Source organism: Penicillium maclennaniae (assembly GCF_028827695.1).
Source record: "Penicillium maclennaniae strain IBT 15551 chromosome Unknown utg000006l:1.0-2513246.0:1.0-2515036.0, whole genome shotgun sequence".
In the NCBI taxonomy this organism is placed as follows: Eukaryota; Fungi; Ascomycota; class Eurotiomycetes; order Eurotiales; family Aspergillaceae; genus Penicillium; species Penicillium maclennaniae.
Genome location: NW_026623218.1, coordinates 305,091 through 322,455, shown reverse-complemented (window position 1 = coordinate 322,455; position 17,365 = coordinate 305,091). Strand labels below are relative to the sequence as shown.

The window sequence follows — 17,365 nt, the reverse complement described above, 5'->3', positions numbered from 1 at the left end:
CCTGGCTAACTTTGCTAGATTAGATCTAGCCTTTTACGAAACAATGCCTCGTCCCGACCATAATGCGTGCCATTTCGCAATACCGGAGCTCTCGATCTACATATGCTATGGAAGCCGATCTTATGTTATCAGCAACTCCCCGCCTCGAACATACTTATACCCTTTGTTTTCCAAAGTTACATTTGCACCTTTGGAGCGAAAAACTGATGTCACTTGCATGGCCTCGGTCCCTTGCTCAGTACATAAATCTAGCGTTGCACTTCGTCCGTTCTCCGGCTAAACCCAGTGCGACCGCGGTATCGTGCCGTCTACCATTCGCAAAGTTCTAATTTCATTTGCTGTGTGGGGGAGGGGTTTTCGCAAATTCCCATGTGGCACACGGGTAAATCTCGGTGTACATGATGTTGGTCTCCCTTGTTCTCTGCGCCCTGTGGCATGCGAGTTGTTTCACTTCGACTCCACTACCACATTCCGAACCCAACGCGACCAAGGAAACAACCTGACGGTATGCGCCAGGACTTCGATGTCGTTTTTAGGACTCTGTGATCATGTCCAATTCGCAAATACCTTCGATGTGATTGAATTGATCTTGATAAGAGACATGCTCCATTTGGCCATCTATGCCGTTTCTCTCACCTTCGTCATCAACTATGTATCATGCAAATTGATCACATCACTCGTGTCCGTTTAAATATCCCCTGTATGGAAACAGCTTTAGCTCCAAGCGCAAAGCACATTACGCCGTTACGTAGACATCTGCAAGAACCGTCTACAATCAGAGCTACCAACGTAAGAATTACCTCTGCCAAGATCATAGCCCATGGAGAATATCCCATAATGAGAAAAAAATAACGCCAAAGCAGGTGTGCACTTAGCCTCATTCAAACATAAAATCACGATTCCCGTCATATTCAAGCAATGGTCACAACGTCCAGATGACTGAAGTAGTCTGCCATTATTCAAGTGATAGCAGGAGCCAGCATTGGGAAGTTGGTAAAGATCAAGAATTTATTTCGTTACTGATTATGGTGAATCATGCAGGACCTTGGCTCTTCGGCTAGCAAAAACAGTGTTTGAGTTGGTGCTTTATATCCACGGACTGCGGCTGGAAAGAGCTTGAAGTAAGGGTGTGCTCAGAACGAGCTGGCAAAGCTCACCTTGATGGAAGTAATGCTAGAGCAATGGACTCGAAATTTTCTTGAGCAAGTCAGTCTACCGCAGTAGAGTCAGGCTCTTCAATGATTCAGCACCGCGGAGAAAGCATGGCTCGGGGCTCAGAGTCGGGAAATGGCGGGCGCGACGGACCTTTTGCGCATTTCCCGTAATCAGATCTGACGGCCCCTAGTCTTTTTTCTCTTTGCTTTCGCTTCATCCTCAAATTTCCCAAATTGAAAGACTGCAAGGTACTCAAAGACACGCAAGTTGGTCTATCTGACATGTAAGGCATGGAAAATGCCGTTGTGAACACCTCGCGTGGAACGCCCGCGCGTCGACGACGGCGACCGCCTGTGTATGTAGATCGGAGATAACAGGAACGAGCGATGGAGCTAACACAGACAGATCATGCTCTCTCTGCAGAAAGCGGAAGATCAAGTGCAATCGAGAATCCCCGTGCAGCAACTGTGTTCGGTCTAAAAGCGGCAATTGCACATATGAAAGCTTGTCGCCCCCACCGTCGCGACGGCATCGTCATGCTGGAATCTCTGATCTGGACCGGCCAGAGCCCGAGACTTACCATCTCCCGAGAACGACAGCTATATCCTCTGGAAGCAACCGTTGTGTCACATTTTCAAAGTCTCAAGCAACATCAACATCGGGGGTCGCCAGCTCAACAGAGCCGTCAACACCGGCTAGTCAGGCCTCTTCCCGAGAAGCTGAGTCATTGCGAATCAAGATTCAGCAGCTCGAAGATCAGTTATCGCGTGCGAATCGAATATCGACTGGTTTGAGCACCCCCAGTCCAAGTTACAATATCAGTACAACAACATCCCACCTTGCTGGGACATTCCACGTGCAGGAGGAAATTCCGGCAGATGGCCGCATTCCGACAATCTCACGTACCGTGATGCATAAGACTCGAGTTTTTGGTCAAAGTCATTGGATGAACGGGGTCGCTCAGGTAAGATTTGCGGGTCAAATTCGCTTTTCAGCGATTGAAGACTGACTGAGTATCAGTTCGGAGACATCCTTGAAGCCCTCGAGCCGCTTGTTCGGAATGAAACATCGAAGGCTTTTCTCACTCTGCAAAGATGCAAGCACCTAGGAAAGTTAATCAAGAATCGGAGAAAACCCTCGTGGCCTGCAATGCCGACCACGGAGCTCCCACAGAAAGACATGGCGGATGCTCTTGTTGAGGTATACCTTCGGACATACGAAACTGTCTACAGAATTCTGCATATTCCAACATTCAGACAAGACTACGATGCGCTGTGGCTCTCGGGAACCACACCGGATTTGGCGTTTCTTGTGCAATTGAAGCTCGTTCTTGCGATCGGCGCTACAATGTACGATGACGATTTCTCTCTTCGTGCCTCGGCCATAAGATGGGTGTACGAGGCCCAAACATGGATTTCAGAACCGGAATTCAAGTCAAGGTTGAATATTCCATTCCTTCAGACCACAATGTTGCTTCTTCTTGCGAGAGAAAATGTGGGCGTGGACGGCGGCCTGACCTGGATATCGACAGGAGAGCTCTTGAGAACTGCAGTGTACATGGGCCTACATCGAGATCCGATATACCTGCCGAGAAGAACAGCATTCACGACCGAAATGCGACGCAGACTTTGGAATACCATTATGGAAATGGTCCTCTCCACAAGTATGGTATCAGGCGGACCTCCACTGTTCTCACTGGACGACTTTGACACACACCCACCGGGTAACCTCGATGACGAGCAGATCATGAGCGATACCCCGATACCAAAGCCCGAACAGACATTTACTCAGGTGTCTATAGCCTTGGCTCTCCGGAAGCTTTTCCCACTCCGCTTGGCCATTGCCAGGTCACTCAACGCGCTCGGTGCGCACATGACGTATGAAGAGACAATTAACGTCGATTCAGAGCTTCGTCGCTCTTATAAGACCATCTCCGAAGCCCTGCAGTCCTACGGACCCGCCAGTGGGACATCACAATTCGGTATAAGAACCCTCGACTGGCTTGTCCGCCGTTGCCTCGTCGCGCTACATATGCCATTCTTCGCCAGTGCCGTGAACGAAACAGCTTTCGCTTTCTCCCGGCGTGTCGTCGTCGAAAATGCACTCAAGATATGGTGTGCCATTCATCCATCGTCTCTAATGGCCAGCAGGCCGAATGAAGGGCAAAATATAACGCAACAAGACCTGACAAGATTAGCTCAGTGTGGATCCGGCCCTTTTCGTACGACTGCAATGCAAGCATGCTTCCTCATTGCATCAGAGTTGAAAGCTCAGCTTCAGGAAGAAGATGGTCTTGGACCCGTTCCACCTCGGCGCGATCTTCTTGGGGTTATCGAAGATTATAAGAGTTGGAACTTGAAGTGCATTGAAGCTGGAGAGACTAATACGAAAGGATACTTGTTCACTTGCTTGGTTTATACCCAGATCAACGCTCTCATGATGGGTGCCTCCAAGGAAGAATTACCATATATGCTTCTACAGGCTGCAGAAGATGCCGAGACCTTATGCTTGTCTATTTTAGAGAAAAATGCAGGTGGAGGTCAAGAAAGCTGTTTGGATCTTGATGAGATCAATGATCTGGAAGTTGATGGCATGCCGGACCTGCTTGGAGACTGGGCATTCATGGTAGGTTGACAACGTGTCATCGCTAAGACTCTCTGTCTGCAACGATTACTGATAATATCCTTGCCAGATGCCTGAAAGTCACTTTGATTTTGGTATATCAGAACCTACAAACTGGATATACAGTGGCTTTGGGTGAAAATGCTGAAAAAGAAAACCCGAAATTCTGAACCTGATGCATGATAACATGTAATGACAATTTACCTTCTGGTTGGCCGCCAGGAAATTATAGCCTACCATGAAATGAAATGGGACTGAATCGAGCTTAGTTGGACGAGGCCATTTCAGCCCATGCCACTTGATAATTTGGCTTCAGGGCGGCCATTCAGTTTACCAACCGAGCCAGCGTGAAAGAAATTCGAGGAATGATCCAGAGCGTGGTTCGGCAAGTCCTACCGGACAACTCTGAGACGAATTGCATAGGCACATCGTTTGGGGCACTGAACTCTATATGTTCACCATCCAGCAAATCAACATGCAGGACACATGACACTGAACGCAGAAAAGGCAAGCTGAATATCCACAAATGGATGCCGTTTGCTTTCCATGTGGACTCTTCTTACTGTTGGCAACCTGGACCTCGGAGCAACAATCCGATGAGGCAAAATGATGAACCGTGGTTATGAAGAGCGGAAATGACAGCACACGTTTGTTTCGCCTTTTGCGCTTGGCTTCATTCATCGAATTCTCCATAATGGGCCCACGTCTCTGAAGTATTTCCGGAGAACGCCTCCATGAGCTCATGCAGAGACAGAAATGGCCACTCGAGCCGTGCAGATGAGCCTAGGGCAGTCGGGTCAAATTTTTGATGAATGACGCGTTCCATCTTCCTACAATTCGGTGCCTCCACCTTCGAAATTCGCATATTGGCTTTTGGTAGCTCTCAACTGCCTCTTTGAGTTCTTGGACTGATCGTTCAGTTCTTGTCAGGCTCGATCTCGTTTACACCGATGTCTCTACAATAATCCGAAATCGACTCACAAGACCGATTCAATGTCAGACCGGGAAAGCGCCAATTCTACCTCCAACACTACTAGTGACGGTGAGAAAAGTGATAAGTCTACTGGTCGACCTAAGGAATGGCAGGACCAAGATCCTGAAAACAAGCACGATGATTGCCCTGATAATAGAGAGGGCAGAGACCCTAATGCGACTCGTGTTCACTGGCGAGCCAATACTGAGTCCATGCGAGACATCGCTCGAACACCACCACGAGAAGATCTCAGAACAGAATGGGACAAGGCCCAAAAAGAGGGCGAGCCACATCCGTCCACCATGCCATATGAACACGAATCCGTCGATATCGCGGATGAGCCTCGTCAGCCACAACAGGACTGGTCAGCATCCCAAAAGACTGAAGATATAGGGCCGGACGAAAAGGCCCCCCCGGAAAAGCCGTCAGAATATGATCCTGAGCGGAAGAATATACCAGCTACTATGACTCCCTCCTCGGTACGAGAACGATTGCGTTCATTCTCTTCCAACTGGTCGCGCAGAGCTTCAGAACTAGCCACACGATTAGGTCGGCCAGAGTATACCGGTGATGATCTGACGTCGGGTGTCTACCATGGAGACTCGGCAACCGGAAACGCGGTGCCTGAGTCCGACTTCACCGATGATAAACATAAAACGGATGATCAAAAACATGAAGACAAGGCAAATAGCAGCTCCGAGGCCCATAGATTGGTGCGCGATCTTACACAAGACCATTCATCACCACGGCGGAGAGTTCGAGGGCGACCATACGGCGCAGGAGCTGGCAAGAACTATGTCGGTGGACCGCACGAGTTGGCTATTGATTCTGGACTTCGATATCGCTCTGGCGGAGGTGGTGTTCTGTCGCAATTGATGAAGCTACAGGGACAAGAAATTAAACAGCAGGAGGGGAGTAAACCGCGGACTTCCAGTGAGTCGTCGGAAAGCTCGCAAACTAGCTCTGCTTCTGGAGCCTCTGTTTCCAGCTCAGGGAGTGGGCTGACAGGGAAGAAGGCAAAGCCCGTGAAATGGTATAAGAGGCCTCCCAATACTTCGACATCGACTTTGATTGGGGGTGCAGCAAGTTTGAGCGGAGCGAGCACACCAATCTCCGATGAAGTGATATCTGCGGCGCAGAGGCGACAAGGAAAACAGCCGAATCGAAACGTAAAGCTCGAGGATGAGATTCGAGTAACGGTTCACATTGCAGAGATTATCTGTCGACAACGGTATATTATGCAGCTGTGCCGAGCGTTAATGTCGTTTGGAGCTCCCACCCATCGGTTGGAAGAGTATATGCAGATGACAGCAAAGGTACTCGAGGTCGATGCTCAGTTCTTGTACCTGCCAGGCTGTATGATCATGGCATTTGATGATACCTCGACGCGAACGACAGAATTTAAGCTTGTCCGAGTGGCGCAGGGTGTTGATCTTGCTCGTCTCTCCGATTCACATCTTATTTACAAAAATGTGATCCACGATGTCATCGGCATTGAGGAAGCAGTGCAGGAATTGGAGGAAGTGGTTAACTCCAAACCACACTATCCCAAATGGTTGGTTGTTCTCGTGTACGGGCTGGCAACCGCAACAGTCGGTCCTTTCGCCTTCAACGCCCGACCGATCGATATGCCCATCATATTTCTCAATGGTCTTTGTGTTGGAGCTATGCAGCACCTCGCAGCACCTCGCTCGGTTTTATATTCCAACGTTTTCGAGGTGACATCGACTGTGGTTACCTCCTTCATCGCCCGTGCCTTTGGAAGTATCAAGATCACTTTAGCCGATGGGAAAAAACAGTATCTGTTCTGCTTTTCAGCCATCGCTCAGTCCTCGATTGCCTTGATCTTACCCGGTTTTCTTGTACTATGTAGCAGTCTAGAACTGCAGTCTCATCAAATCATCGCCGGTTCAATTCGAATGGTCTATGCGATCATCTTCTCTCTCTTCATTGGCTATGGCATAACAGTCGGTACTACCGTTTATGGCCTAATTGATCGAAACGCCGTTTCAGATATTCAGTGTCCCCAGGAAGGTGCTTTCAAAAGCCCTTATGTCCAGCACTTCCCTTTCGTCTTCGTTATGACTTTCTGGCTCTTAATCATCAACCAAGGCAAATGGAAGCAACTTCCGCCAATGACATTCATTGCCATGTGCGGATATATCTCCAATTACTTCAGCACGCTACGTCTCGGTTCAAATTCCCAGGTCGCTAATACCGTCGGCGCATTCTGCATTGGCATCCTGGGTAATCTGTACAGCCGCTTGTGGCACGGTCATGCTGCGACTGCCATTCTGCCCGGAGTATTCATCCTGGTGCCTTCAGGCCTCGCTGCGACAGGGTCCTTGATCTCAGGAGTGCAATCGGCGGATGCCATTCGCCAGAATGTGTCCTCTCATCACGCCGCCAGCTCCTCGCCGGGAGCTGGGCTTTCTGGAACCTCGGTGTTTAGTCTGGGATTCGGCATGATCCAGGTGGCTATAGGCATCACCATAGGACTCTTCATTTCAGCCCTGGTGGTCTATCCGTACGGTAAACGTCGGAGTGGACTGTTCAGCTTCTGAGGAATTCATGGCAAATCGTTACGTCCGATGCCGCGGTTGGTCATCCGATTTGTAGCCTCCACTTGGATGAGTCTCGTCGCTAGAGCTTTCTCTGCCAGAATTAGGAAGTAGGCTCGGTCGCCAGGCATTTACACTGCTCCGACTAGGCAAAGATCGTTTCAGCAGCACAGTTTGCGATTGACAAGTGGGGACCAAGTCCGAGACGTGCGTCCAGCCACCCGAGGAAATCAAAGCTCCTGCAATCCATGACCGGAACATTCATTTGAATCAACTCGAAAATACTTTGAGAATCAGAAATTGAATTGTTCGCCGATGGAAGAATACAAATATTCGGACATTGTGCTTCAGTCTGTGGATTACCAACCTGACCATGACCAAGCTCCTCCCATTGTTTGTGTGTTCAATATCCTAGTGGCAATTCTTGGATCAGTTAAGTAGTAGACAGAGCGATAAGCCTACCAAAGATTGAAGGGACAGGATAGATAAGATCAAGAATAGCGGACATACCCATCGAACACCCAGCGTCCCTCAACCCTTGTGTAAAGATGACCCGACGAGCATCACCTCACATTCTTGGCGGGATTTTTACGAGAACTTCCATTTAGGCAATTCCTGTGTGAGACAATATTATTTGTATGAACGAACGACCAGATTTATCGGAACGTCTTGCCTGCAGGAATCATATGCTAAACTATACTGAGTGAGACCATGACACGTACAGCTGCACCTAGCCCGTAGGGGGGGGGAAGTTAAGCAGCCTAGTCCAGAGAACCCAGAGAGAACCAGAGGTAGTAATCATGCGATGCAATAGGAACTGGCACCGTGGGGCAGTAGAATGCGGCTATGAGCAGACTGTAGGTCCCCAATAAAGATTCCGCTTAAATTCCCCGACACTCAGGTTCGTTCTCGTTTACCAGCGCGGAAAGCGGTGGCAAGCCCCGGTCACCACGGCCACTTCGGAGACCCCGCTCGGCTGCCCAACCTTGCTATTTCTTCAGCTCTAGGTTTACGCCTTTTCATACGCTCTGTCGAGCGCCATAGGGCTTCAAATAAAAAAAGACAAGGGCTACCTTGCCGAGCTTCATCTAGCGATCGGATGGAGCTAATGAAGCTCACGTGGGATGGAAGGTCGGGGAAAAGTGCCCAAGGTTACAGAGGCTAGCTGACGATCTGCCACAATTTTGGATGATCACAGTGCGCTAAGCCGGCATGTCTCAGGGTCTACGCTCGGACTTGAAAAACCGGGCTTAAATATTAAAGTCAATCATTTCACTCCATCTATTCCCAATTCTATCTAAAGTTCACCTTGCCTTCCATCTCAAATAGTACTTACTATTACATTCATCGCACTTCCAGACCACAACCATGAAGGTCATCACAGCCATATCCGCCCTCCTGTTCATCGGAGCCGCAACCGCCGACATCCAATCTAAGCCTTTCAACCTAGTCATCCAATCAGCCAAGAAGTCTATCGATGGCCAGAAGCTCGCGGCTTGCCACTCCGGTGCTGCCATTGAGTCCCTCTGCCTCGCTGGTAGCGGCTCCAATTTCCACCTTAACACCACTCAGGGCGAGCAAGCCCCAATCAAGGGCCAGGGTATCCCCGGAACTCTAGTCTGGAGGCTCCCCTACACCGGCGAGGGTAACAGTGCGTCTCCCCTCTTACCTCATTACAAAGCATCCTCTGACAATTCTAGAAATCGAATACGAGTCCGAGCCCATGAGCTTCTACAGCGACCCCTCCACCAATGTAGCTATGCCCTTGTTCGAGCCTGGCTATGACGTGCAGTCAGTCATGTTCGATAAGGATGGTAAAATGGGTATCTACAGTTATCTTGACGATACTGTTTCCCCGCCTACTGGTGACAAGGTCAAGATTCTGCGGAATTGGTATATCTGTGAGACTTATTACAGTGCTTACACCTATCACACTCTGAACTGGGTTCTGGGCGATGCTAAGGCTAAGCCTCAGAACCCGAGCTGTGTTAAGGTTGTGGTTGAGCGCAAGTTCATTTAGCCTACCTAAAGATTACGTCATAAGATGATCGGTATGAGGAGTGAGAGAATTTGATGGTTCATGAGAAATGTACATTTATCTTAATATTATGGAACACGCTTTTTGACATTAGTGAGATTACTGGATACCCCGTGGTATAGAGAGCACTTTTTCGGATGAGAACGTACTGGATAAGTGTCGCGACCGAGATAAAGTTGAATTGACTTTTTCTTCTGAATCTCTACGTGATCATCTAGTTAACGTGTATCATGAGCTATATGTCGCTCGTTGAACCGCTTGGCTCAAGATCTATCAAGGTCTGTTGAACGTCCGCCGGTGGCTATCCGACGATAGCTTATTGGGTTCACACTTCTTGCACTTCTTAATCATGATAGTACATTGCTTCTTCACTCTCAACAATGTAAAGTAAGGCTATGCATCTCGAATGAACCGCAGAGTTCGCGACCGAGTTTGGGCATGCAGTCAGCAGCACCCCTGCGCTCAGCCGCATCGACTACCCCTCCCAGCTGACGTGTGTTTTTATGAGACAGCCTCAACCTTGTCTGTGATACAAACCTCCCCAAAAGTACGAGGTTGCTTACCCCGGATCATTACCAATGGCGCCGCGTTTTTCTCACGAAGACTACACTGTGGCATGGATCTCTGCTCTGTCCGTAGAGCTGGCCGCCGCGAAAGTCATGTTAGATGAAATCCATGAAGATCCTATGCAGGTGCTGATGATAACATATACACCCTCGGAAGAGTCCAAGGACATAATGGGGTGATCTCCTGTCTTCCAATGGGTACCTATGGGATAACATCAGCTGCGAACACGTTTGTGGACATGAAGCGGACATTTACGTCACTAGAGTTTGGTCTCATGGTTGGTATTGGAGGCGGCGTGCCAAGCAAGACTGACGTTCGACTCGGAGATGTTGTTGTCTGTAGGCCAAGTGCCGGCGAGAGCGGCGTGATACAATACGACTTTGGGAAGATGCTTAGTACTGGAGCCTTTCAGCGTACGGGATACTTAAATGAACCGCCGCGCCTGCTCCTGAATGCCTTGAATCATATAGAGAGTGAGTATAAGATCGGAAATGGGTCCATAGGACAGATCATTGCCGATGTCCTTGACAGAAATGAATTTATGAGAAAAGAGTTCTCTCGGCCCGAAGACGACTGGCTTTTCGACGCAGCATATGACCATCAAGGTTGTGGTGAAAGTTGCCATGCTTGCGACATGGCGCAATTAGTCCACCGAAAGCCCAGGGGAAGCGATAATCCTTCGATTCATTACGGGTTGATCGCCTCTGGGAACAGCCTTCTGAGAGATGCCGTCTCACGGGATCGCATGCTGGAAAGAACAATATCCTGTGCTTCGAAATGGAGGCTGCAGGCTTGATGGATCAAAATTCCTGCCTGGTGATACGAGGGATATGTGACTACTGCGATTCTCATAAAAATAAGCAATGGCAAGGATATGCAGCATTGGCTGCCGCATCCTATGCGAAATTGCTACTATCTTTGATTCATCAAGACCATCGCAAACCACACCAGAGAACTAGTGAGTAACCTCACCACGCAAAAATGCCCAATCGCTAAGTGATATTTTCCTAGGAACGCATTTGAAACCAGAAGAGTCCGAATTCTTGTCAGGATTATTCGTTACGGACCCATACCTAGACAAGAATGCGTTAACACGACGGCAAGGAAGGCGTTCTTCTAACACATGCGAGTGGATACTGAATACGAGTGAGCTTCAAACTTGGATTCGCTCTCAAGATGCTACAGAATGCCACTCGACTATTTTGTGGCTGTATGGGAACCCTGGGTTAGGGAAATCGACTATAGCAATCACCATTGTCGAGCAGCTACCGAGCCAAATTAACAGGAATGACGACATTCTTGCTTACTTTTTCTGTGACTCGCACTAGTGCGACAGCCGTCCTTCGTGGCCTGCTTTATCACACGATAAAGCAGTACCCGCATCTTTTGAATCAAATATTTCCAAAGTTCAACGATCAGAAAGAAAAGTTGTTTGCATCGTTTGATGGGCTATGGAGCTTGCTTATGGAAATTGGACGCCATAAGGCGAATGGACACATCTATTACATAATTGATGCGTTGGATGAATGTGACCAAGAATCACAAAACATTCTCCTCGCTCAAATCCTCCTGATGGTCCAGGAAATGAAGCTTGGAAGGCTCGGAGTTCACTTTTTGATCACAAGTCGACCATGCCCTAATATCAAGGGGCAATTCCGGTTGATCAACTGCAATCGTATGGATTTGTCCTCTTATAAAGAGGCACAGGATGATTTGAGAAAGTTCATGACAGAGAAAGTCAAAGAGCTTTCTCGAGCGAACGACTACTCCGAGAATGTTTCAGAGTCAGTATCACGGATTTTATCTGAAAAGGCAGAGGGCACGTTTCCGTGGGTTGGTATTGCGTGCAATGAGCTGGCAGGTATACGATCCCGAGATGCTGTCAAGACCTTGGGAGGTTTGCCTCATGGCCTGGACTCGCTATATACGAAGCTATTGACGACAGCTCTCGAGACCGACGGCAAGGACAAGAAGACCATTTAAGAGTTGCTAGGTTGCGTGGCCGTTTCACGCAAGCCACTCACTCTCCTTCGCGTGCGCCGTGCTATCAACACTTATCGAGTATGGAGCACAAGTGTCAAGCTTGAACTCCAAGCAACAAACTTGCCTTCATCTAGCCAGCATGGCAGGAAACTTGAAGGCTATTCGCATACTATTGAATGCAGGGTGTGATGTTACGTTGCTTGATAGCGCGCATCTAAGCCCACTTCACTACGCTGTTCGTGGTAACCACCTAGACGTCGTGAGATTCATGTTCGAGAGTCATGGGCACCAAATATCACATTTCTGCACCCAGCAGAATTATTTAGGGAAGAATCTATTACATCACCACGTCGAAGCAAAATCTTGCTCCACTGAGAGGGTCGAAATTCTCTTGGCATATGGATGCGACATCAACAAACTTGATGATAATGGCAACTCTGTTCTCAGCCTCTATTTGGCCTCCTCTCGTTTTGAGATTCAATATGACGTATTCGAATATCTTCTGACCCAATCATCTCCGGAAGGAACCCATTGGGGTGGACGAGAAAGGTCGGAATCTTTTACATCTGTCAATGCGTCGGGGTGATACCTTTGCTTTTCTTCAAGATTTGTCAGAGCTGGTGAAAATATCAGCAAAGGACACATGAAGAAAAGACTATTCTGCATCAAGGGGCAATTAATGGAGCATTCAGCAAACCCCGTATACGATTTCTGCAAAGGAAGGGAATGTTCAACTTGGATGAAAAAGATTGGAACGGCAAGACACCGCTTGAATATGCCAAAGAACAGGTCGTCGATGACTCTCAGATTGACCCTTATGCAGGTCATTGGGGGCAGGAATCTCTACAAAGTCTGAAAGATGCATGCAACTATGAATAGCCACTTTGGAGTCTCTTAAAAAGAAGCGCCCCAGCATCATGAAGATGTGCTGGGATGTGATTTTATCCGATCGAGGGAGAGAGGATACCATGAAATTACTACGGTTGAAAGATTCAACCAGACTCTTCCCGGGCTTTTGGCAATATGCAAGGCCCCTCGGCTGTAAGAAAAACGCATGCGATCTCATAGCTGCACAGTATATTAAGCTTGCTCGCCAACACGGCACAAACTTATGAAGAATCCTTTTTTGGTACCGCAGGTTGATGGGGCTCCAAGCAGTCCTAATTGAAAGCCGATCGCAAGCACCTAAGTCTAATTAATGCGACTTTCCAGTAAAATCGCTTCATTCTGCGAAAGAAATATGCCAGGCTTGATTCTGGGTTTGTTGATGTCTTAGAGAAGATTTGCGATTCGCTCGAGTCAAATAGCTCGGTTCGAAATGGAGAGTTCCAGAAACCATGCCATGAGCATGATGACTCTCGCCTGAAATTCCCCAATCCTGACCCGAAACAAATCATCTGAAGAATACACGTAGATTCATGAGTCATTGATCTTTCGGCCCTTCGAGACGAGAGAATTAATCATTCGCAGAATTTGGTCTCAGACGTCGGGAATAACATGAAGCGGGTCATCAATCATACCACAAGCTTCGATGCTGAATATGCAGGCCTCAGAAGCGCCCGGGACGAATGTAATAACTTTTCTTCAAATCCGCGGGTGGCGCCACTAGTGCTTACACCACGTCTCAATGTCAAAGAGGCACTTTTAGGAAATGTTCAGATCACTGATTCTTTAGGCAACAATTGCTGGATAATTGCAGTTTCAGTGCAAATTTAGTTGAGGGACTATCATTCAATCGCATAGATACAAGTTTGTCCAACAGTTTCTACTCGACATAATAGGTGAAGTCACATCTCATTACCTCATTCGTGATTTTCATTCTCTAATAAATGCAGATACGATTGTTCAATCAATTTGTCAGAATTCCGCCGACCCCCTTAGCGCTTACAGTGGAAACACCCCGGAGACCAAGTCGCATAGTACAAGCCCGTCAGGCAACATCCTAATCGGAGAAAGAGCCCACGTGAGCAACAGAACATCGACCACAGGCAGATACCTTCAAGACTACTTACATTAGTGGTATGCGAGAATAAAAGCGTACAAAAGATATCTGAAGCGATGTGAATGACCTCTGGAATTATCAATTTGTCAATCGCGCCACGAATCCAGCATGTTCATATCGACTGCAAGAACACATTAGTTGCAATCGTAGCCTGTTTCATCGTTACACACCCCTGAATCTTAGAAATCTACTTGCATTCCCTTGGTCTCTTCACGAAGCATCTCATCCAAACAAGCCCCCCAAGCATCATTGCCGAAGCGGGGCGGGGCGGGGCGCAACACGCTCTTCCCTAGGGCGGCTTAGCCCGATGATCAGCGCACGAATAAAAGAACACTACACACCCATGTCGCGCAGATCCATCCGTTGTATGGCCCCGGATACCTCGGGGTCGCTCGCTTCGTACAGGACAAGGTAGTACTCGGTTCCAAGCGTGTCAGGGCTCGGTAGGGGTTGGATCGGTTATCTCCGATCATGGCACTGGTGCTACAGTAGGAGGGGGTTAGTGCAGGCAGGATTGGAGTATAAGTATGGCTCTGCGGAAGGTTCCTGGAAAGTATCTGAGTTTGGATTTCATTGAGATCAAAACATTGAATTATTCAAGATGTTCAAGCTACTCCCCTTCGCTCTCCTGGCGACTCTTGCCGTCGCTGATCCTACCGTTTACCTTATCCGCCACGGTGAGAAGCCCGATAGCGGTGATGGTTTGAATGCACAGGGCCTGGAGCGTGCTCAGTGTCTGCGCAATGTTTTCGGTGCTAGCTCTGGTTATGATATCGGTCATATCATGGCTCAGACTCCTTCTAGTAGTGGGTTTTCTTTTCTCCTCCCTTCCTTTCCTGACTATTATCTCGTGGTCAGGGAGGAAGTATTTTCTAAAAGATGCGGTCAATATTAATTGTTCTGAAGGTGGCAAGCGCCAGCGTCCTTACGACACGGTCGAGCCTCTGGCTGAGGATCTTGGCCTGACTGTTGACACTTCGTGTGACCGTGATGACCCGAAGTGTGTTCAGAAGGTGGTTGATAACTACACCGGCAGTGGCAACATTCTTATCTGCTGGGAGCATGACGCACTTACGGACATCGTGGAACAGTTGGGCGATGATAATGCTCCGGATTATCCCGACGACAGGTATGTTCCACGGCCCGTGAAAGATGGGGATGATTCTCTGGAAGTTGTGTGGAACAGAGCTAATTTCGACAATAGCTTCAACATCATCTGGACTGATCCTTCTCCTTATACTTCGATTACATCGGAGACCAGTGAGAACTGCCCCGGTCTGGATAACTAGATCAACCTTAATGGTTTGTGTTGGTCGTCACTTGCGCCAATACTTTCAATCCGCGGACGGTAAAATGGACGCTCAAATACGGTCGAGAATATGTAAAAAGGAAATGAAATAATGAAATTCTGACTCGCATATCAAATGCGACTGTCTCAGACATGAGAAACCTCTTACAATAGCCAGCATATCTATATCGCTCAATGCCATGCAAGATCGGCGACCCAGTCGCTCTCAAAGGTCTAGGAATTATTTCGTCTCCACCGTAGCCTTCTGCGTTTGAGAAAGCGTCGTCTGATCCTGCCAGACGGCGTAGCCCAGTAGTTCTAACAGGTGTCGCTCTCGATGTGTGAAGATGCGGACACCTTCGGTGCGGAGGAAGCGGCTTGCGTGATCCAATAGGGTATTTGTATGTGTGTGCTTGATGGAAAGTCGGAGAAGAATGTCGTGAGTTATTATAAGTTGGTGTGAGGTGGAAATCGGAATCTCGAGGAGAATTGAGCGGGTTTTCTTGTCGTGGGCTAGAGAGTCGGCGTAGCTTTCCAGCATGCGGTTCCGGACGATGAATTGCAGAATTGACTCATAGCAAGAGGGTTGCAGGAGATTTCGAGGAATTAAGATCTCGGGTCCGGACAAGCCGCGTTGCATTGTGATCGCGTACTCGAGGTCTTCGATCAGTGGCGTCAACTGGGCTCTGGCGTGAGAACCATGCCCTAAGATGGGGCGGTCATAACCGATCTTCTTGCGCCAGAAATAGTTGCACATAATAAGCGAGATGATGCAGGGAATCAAAATGACATATCCCCACCACAACTTTGCAGTGACTATCGACGCCGCACCTGCAACCAATCCGTTTATCCCGTTGATCACAGCATGCCATTGGAACCGACGGAATCGAGCATGCAGTCGTCGACGAATATCATCACTCGGCTGACTATTCCGCACGGCAATTTCATGATTTCTGAATCTCTGGATGAGGTAATAGGACCATACTGCATTCACAACGCCGAAGGCGGCAGCCAATGCGTTTCCAATGTACCCAGAGAGTAAATTGCTCGCGTCATACACACGGCGATTCGCACCTCCAATCGCCATCAAGGTCCCAACACCGACAAGAACCGAACCAACGCCAAGGAGAATATCCATGAAGATGCGATCAACAACTTCAGTTCCGATCTCACGAATCCCCACACCAAGCCGACAGTCAAGTAATCGGACCAACTCCGGATCTCTCACATAGGACTGCCTCAGCCTTTGCAGTTGCTCTCTCTCATCCTGCAGCAATCGGACATTCCTCCGACTCAGTCTGTAATCCTGGATAGCGACAACAATCATGCCCAGCGCCAACGTGCCCCCAATGCCCATCAGCACGGCAGCAAACGTCGGCACGGGTATCTCATTCCACACATTCGCGGCGAAATCACCCGCGTTAGCGAGCTCAAGGTATCCCACGCTAGCGAGGAGACTATTTCGGAACTGTTGCTGGTGCAAAATCCTGAAGCGGCCGCGTCGACGGCGGACCAGTGTTACTGAATCTTGGGATTCGAGTGATTCCTGCCATGTGATATCGCTGGCTTGGTGGAGGAGTTTCGGGGGTGCGGACGCGATAACGGTAAGTTCACGGTCGACCTCCATTTGGGGTTTGGGGTGAATTGAGGAGGGGGGGTGTTATTAGAGTATCCGAGGAATCTCCGGGAAGAGACATTGTGAGATGGGGTCACGAGAGAGGCGTGCACATGTCTGGTGGCAGGTGCTCTGCACAGCTGAGGTCCCGGGTATATGAGGCCAGGTGAAAGTAAGGTGCGATATGTGAGCACCTTACGGCGAGTAGGGAGGGAAGACTCGGGACGAGAATGGGTAAAGTTAGAAACAGTGGAAACTGTGGATCTGCGCCAAGGCGTCGCCCTGTAGGGCTGAACATTCCCCAGTTTTCATTCTTCCAGAGTTTCATTTCTCTTATCTTGCAGCCTGGCCCCTTAACACATTCGTAATACCTTCATTGCTTGGCTTTTCATTAGTTTGAGGTATCTGTTGATCTCCTTACCGGAAAAAAAAAATAATAATGCTCTTCTATTCATAGAACTTGACACCTTTACATTAGGAATGTGAGGTACACTGCGGCAACTATTTGCCTCTTGCTCCACACTACACGTAACCCCATAAAAATGATAACAATGATTTTAG

General features: G+C 48.6%; 7 protein-coding genes across 7 annotated transcripts; 6 read left to right on the top strand and 1 right to left on the bottom strand.

Annotated features, from left to right (window-relative positions):
• Positions 1–1,445: 1,445 nt before the first annotated feature.
• N7477_006354 (fungal specific transcription factor domain-containing protein) lies at positions 1,446–3,789 on the top strand (the record flags this gene model as incomplete). Its single annotated transcript, XM_056968017.1, has 3 exons — positions 1,446–1,510; positions 1,579–2,119; positions 2,176–3,789. The coding sequence occupies 3 exons, from the start codon at positions 1,446–1,448 to the stop codon at positions 3,787–3,789; spliced, it is 2,220 nt and encodes a 739-aa protein (XP_056820813.1).
• A 981-nt stretch (positions 3,790–4,770) lies between these two features.
• On the top strand, positions 4,771–7,314 carry N7477_006353 (threonine/serine exporter family protein; the record flags this gene model as incomplete). The annotated part of the gene is made up of 1 exon (XM_056968016.1): positions 4,771–7,314. One exon carries the CDS (start codon positions 4,771–4,773, stop codon positions 7,312–7,314), a length of 2,544 nt encoding a protein of 847 aa, XP_056820812.1.
• Positions 7,315–8,679: 1,365 nt separating this feature from the next.
• Positions 8,680–9,331, top strand: N7477_006352 (uncharacterized protein; the record flags this gene model as incomplete). Its single annotated transcript, XM_056968015.1, has 2 exons — positions 8,680–8,962; positions 9,012–9,331. The coding sequence occupies 2 exons, from the start codon at positions 8,680–8,682 to the stop codon at positions 9,329–9,331; spliced, it is 603 nt and encodes a 200-aa protein (XP_056820811.1).
• A 778-nt stretch (positions 9,332–10,109) lies between these two features.
• On the top strand, positions 10,110–10,712 carry N7477_006351 (nucleoside phosphorylase domain-containing protein; the record flags this gene model as incomplete). Its single annotated transcript, XM_056968014.1, has 1 exon — positions 10,110–10,712. The coding sequence occupies one exon, from the start codon at positions 10,110–10,112 to the stop codon at positions 10,710–10,712; it is 603 nt and encodes a 200-aa protein (XP_056820810.1).
• A 491-nt stretch (positions 10,713–11,203) lies between these two features.
• Positions 11,204–11,899, top strand: N7477_006350 (uncharacterized protein; the record flags this gene model as incomplete). Its single annotated transcript, XM_056968013.1, has 1 exon — positions 11,204–11,899. The coding sequence occupies one exon, from the start codon at positions 11,204–11,206 to the stop codon at positions 11,897–11,899; it is 696 nt and encodes a 231-aa protein (XP_056820809.1).
• A 2,603-nt stretch (positions 11,900–14,502) lies between these two features.
• N7477_006349 (uncharacterized protein) lies at positions 14,503–15,190 on the top strand (the record flags this gene model as incomplete). Its single annotated transcript, XM_056968012.1, has 2 exons — positions 14,503–14,707; positions 14,808–15,190. The coding sequence occupies 2 exons, from the start codon at positions 14,503–14,505 to the stop codon at positions 15,188–15,190; spliced, it is 588 nt and encodes a 195-aa protein (XP_056820808.1).
• Positions 15,191–15,430: 240 nt separating this feature from the next.
• Positions 15,431–16,816, bottom strand: N7477_006348 (uncharacterized protein; the record flags this gene model as incomplete). The annotated part of the gene is made up of 1 exon (XM_056968011.1): positions 15,431–16,816. The coding sequence occupies one exon, from the start codon at positions 16,814–16,816 to the stop codon at positions 15,431–15,433; it is 1,386 nt and encodes a 461-aa protein (XP_056820807.1).
• Between the last annotated feature and the right edge of the window lie 549 nt (positions 16,817–17,365).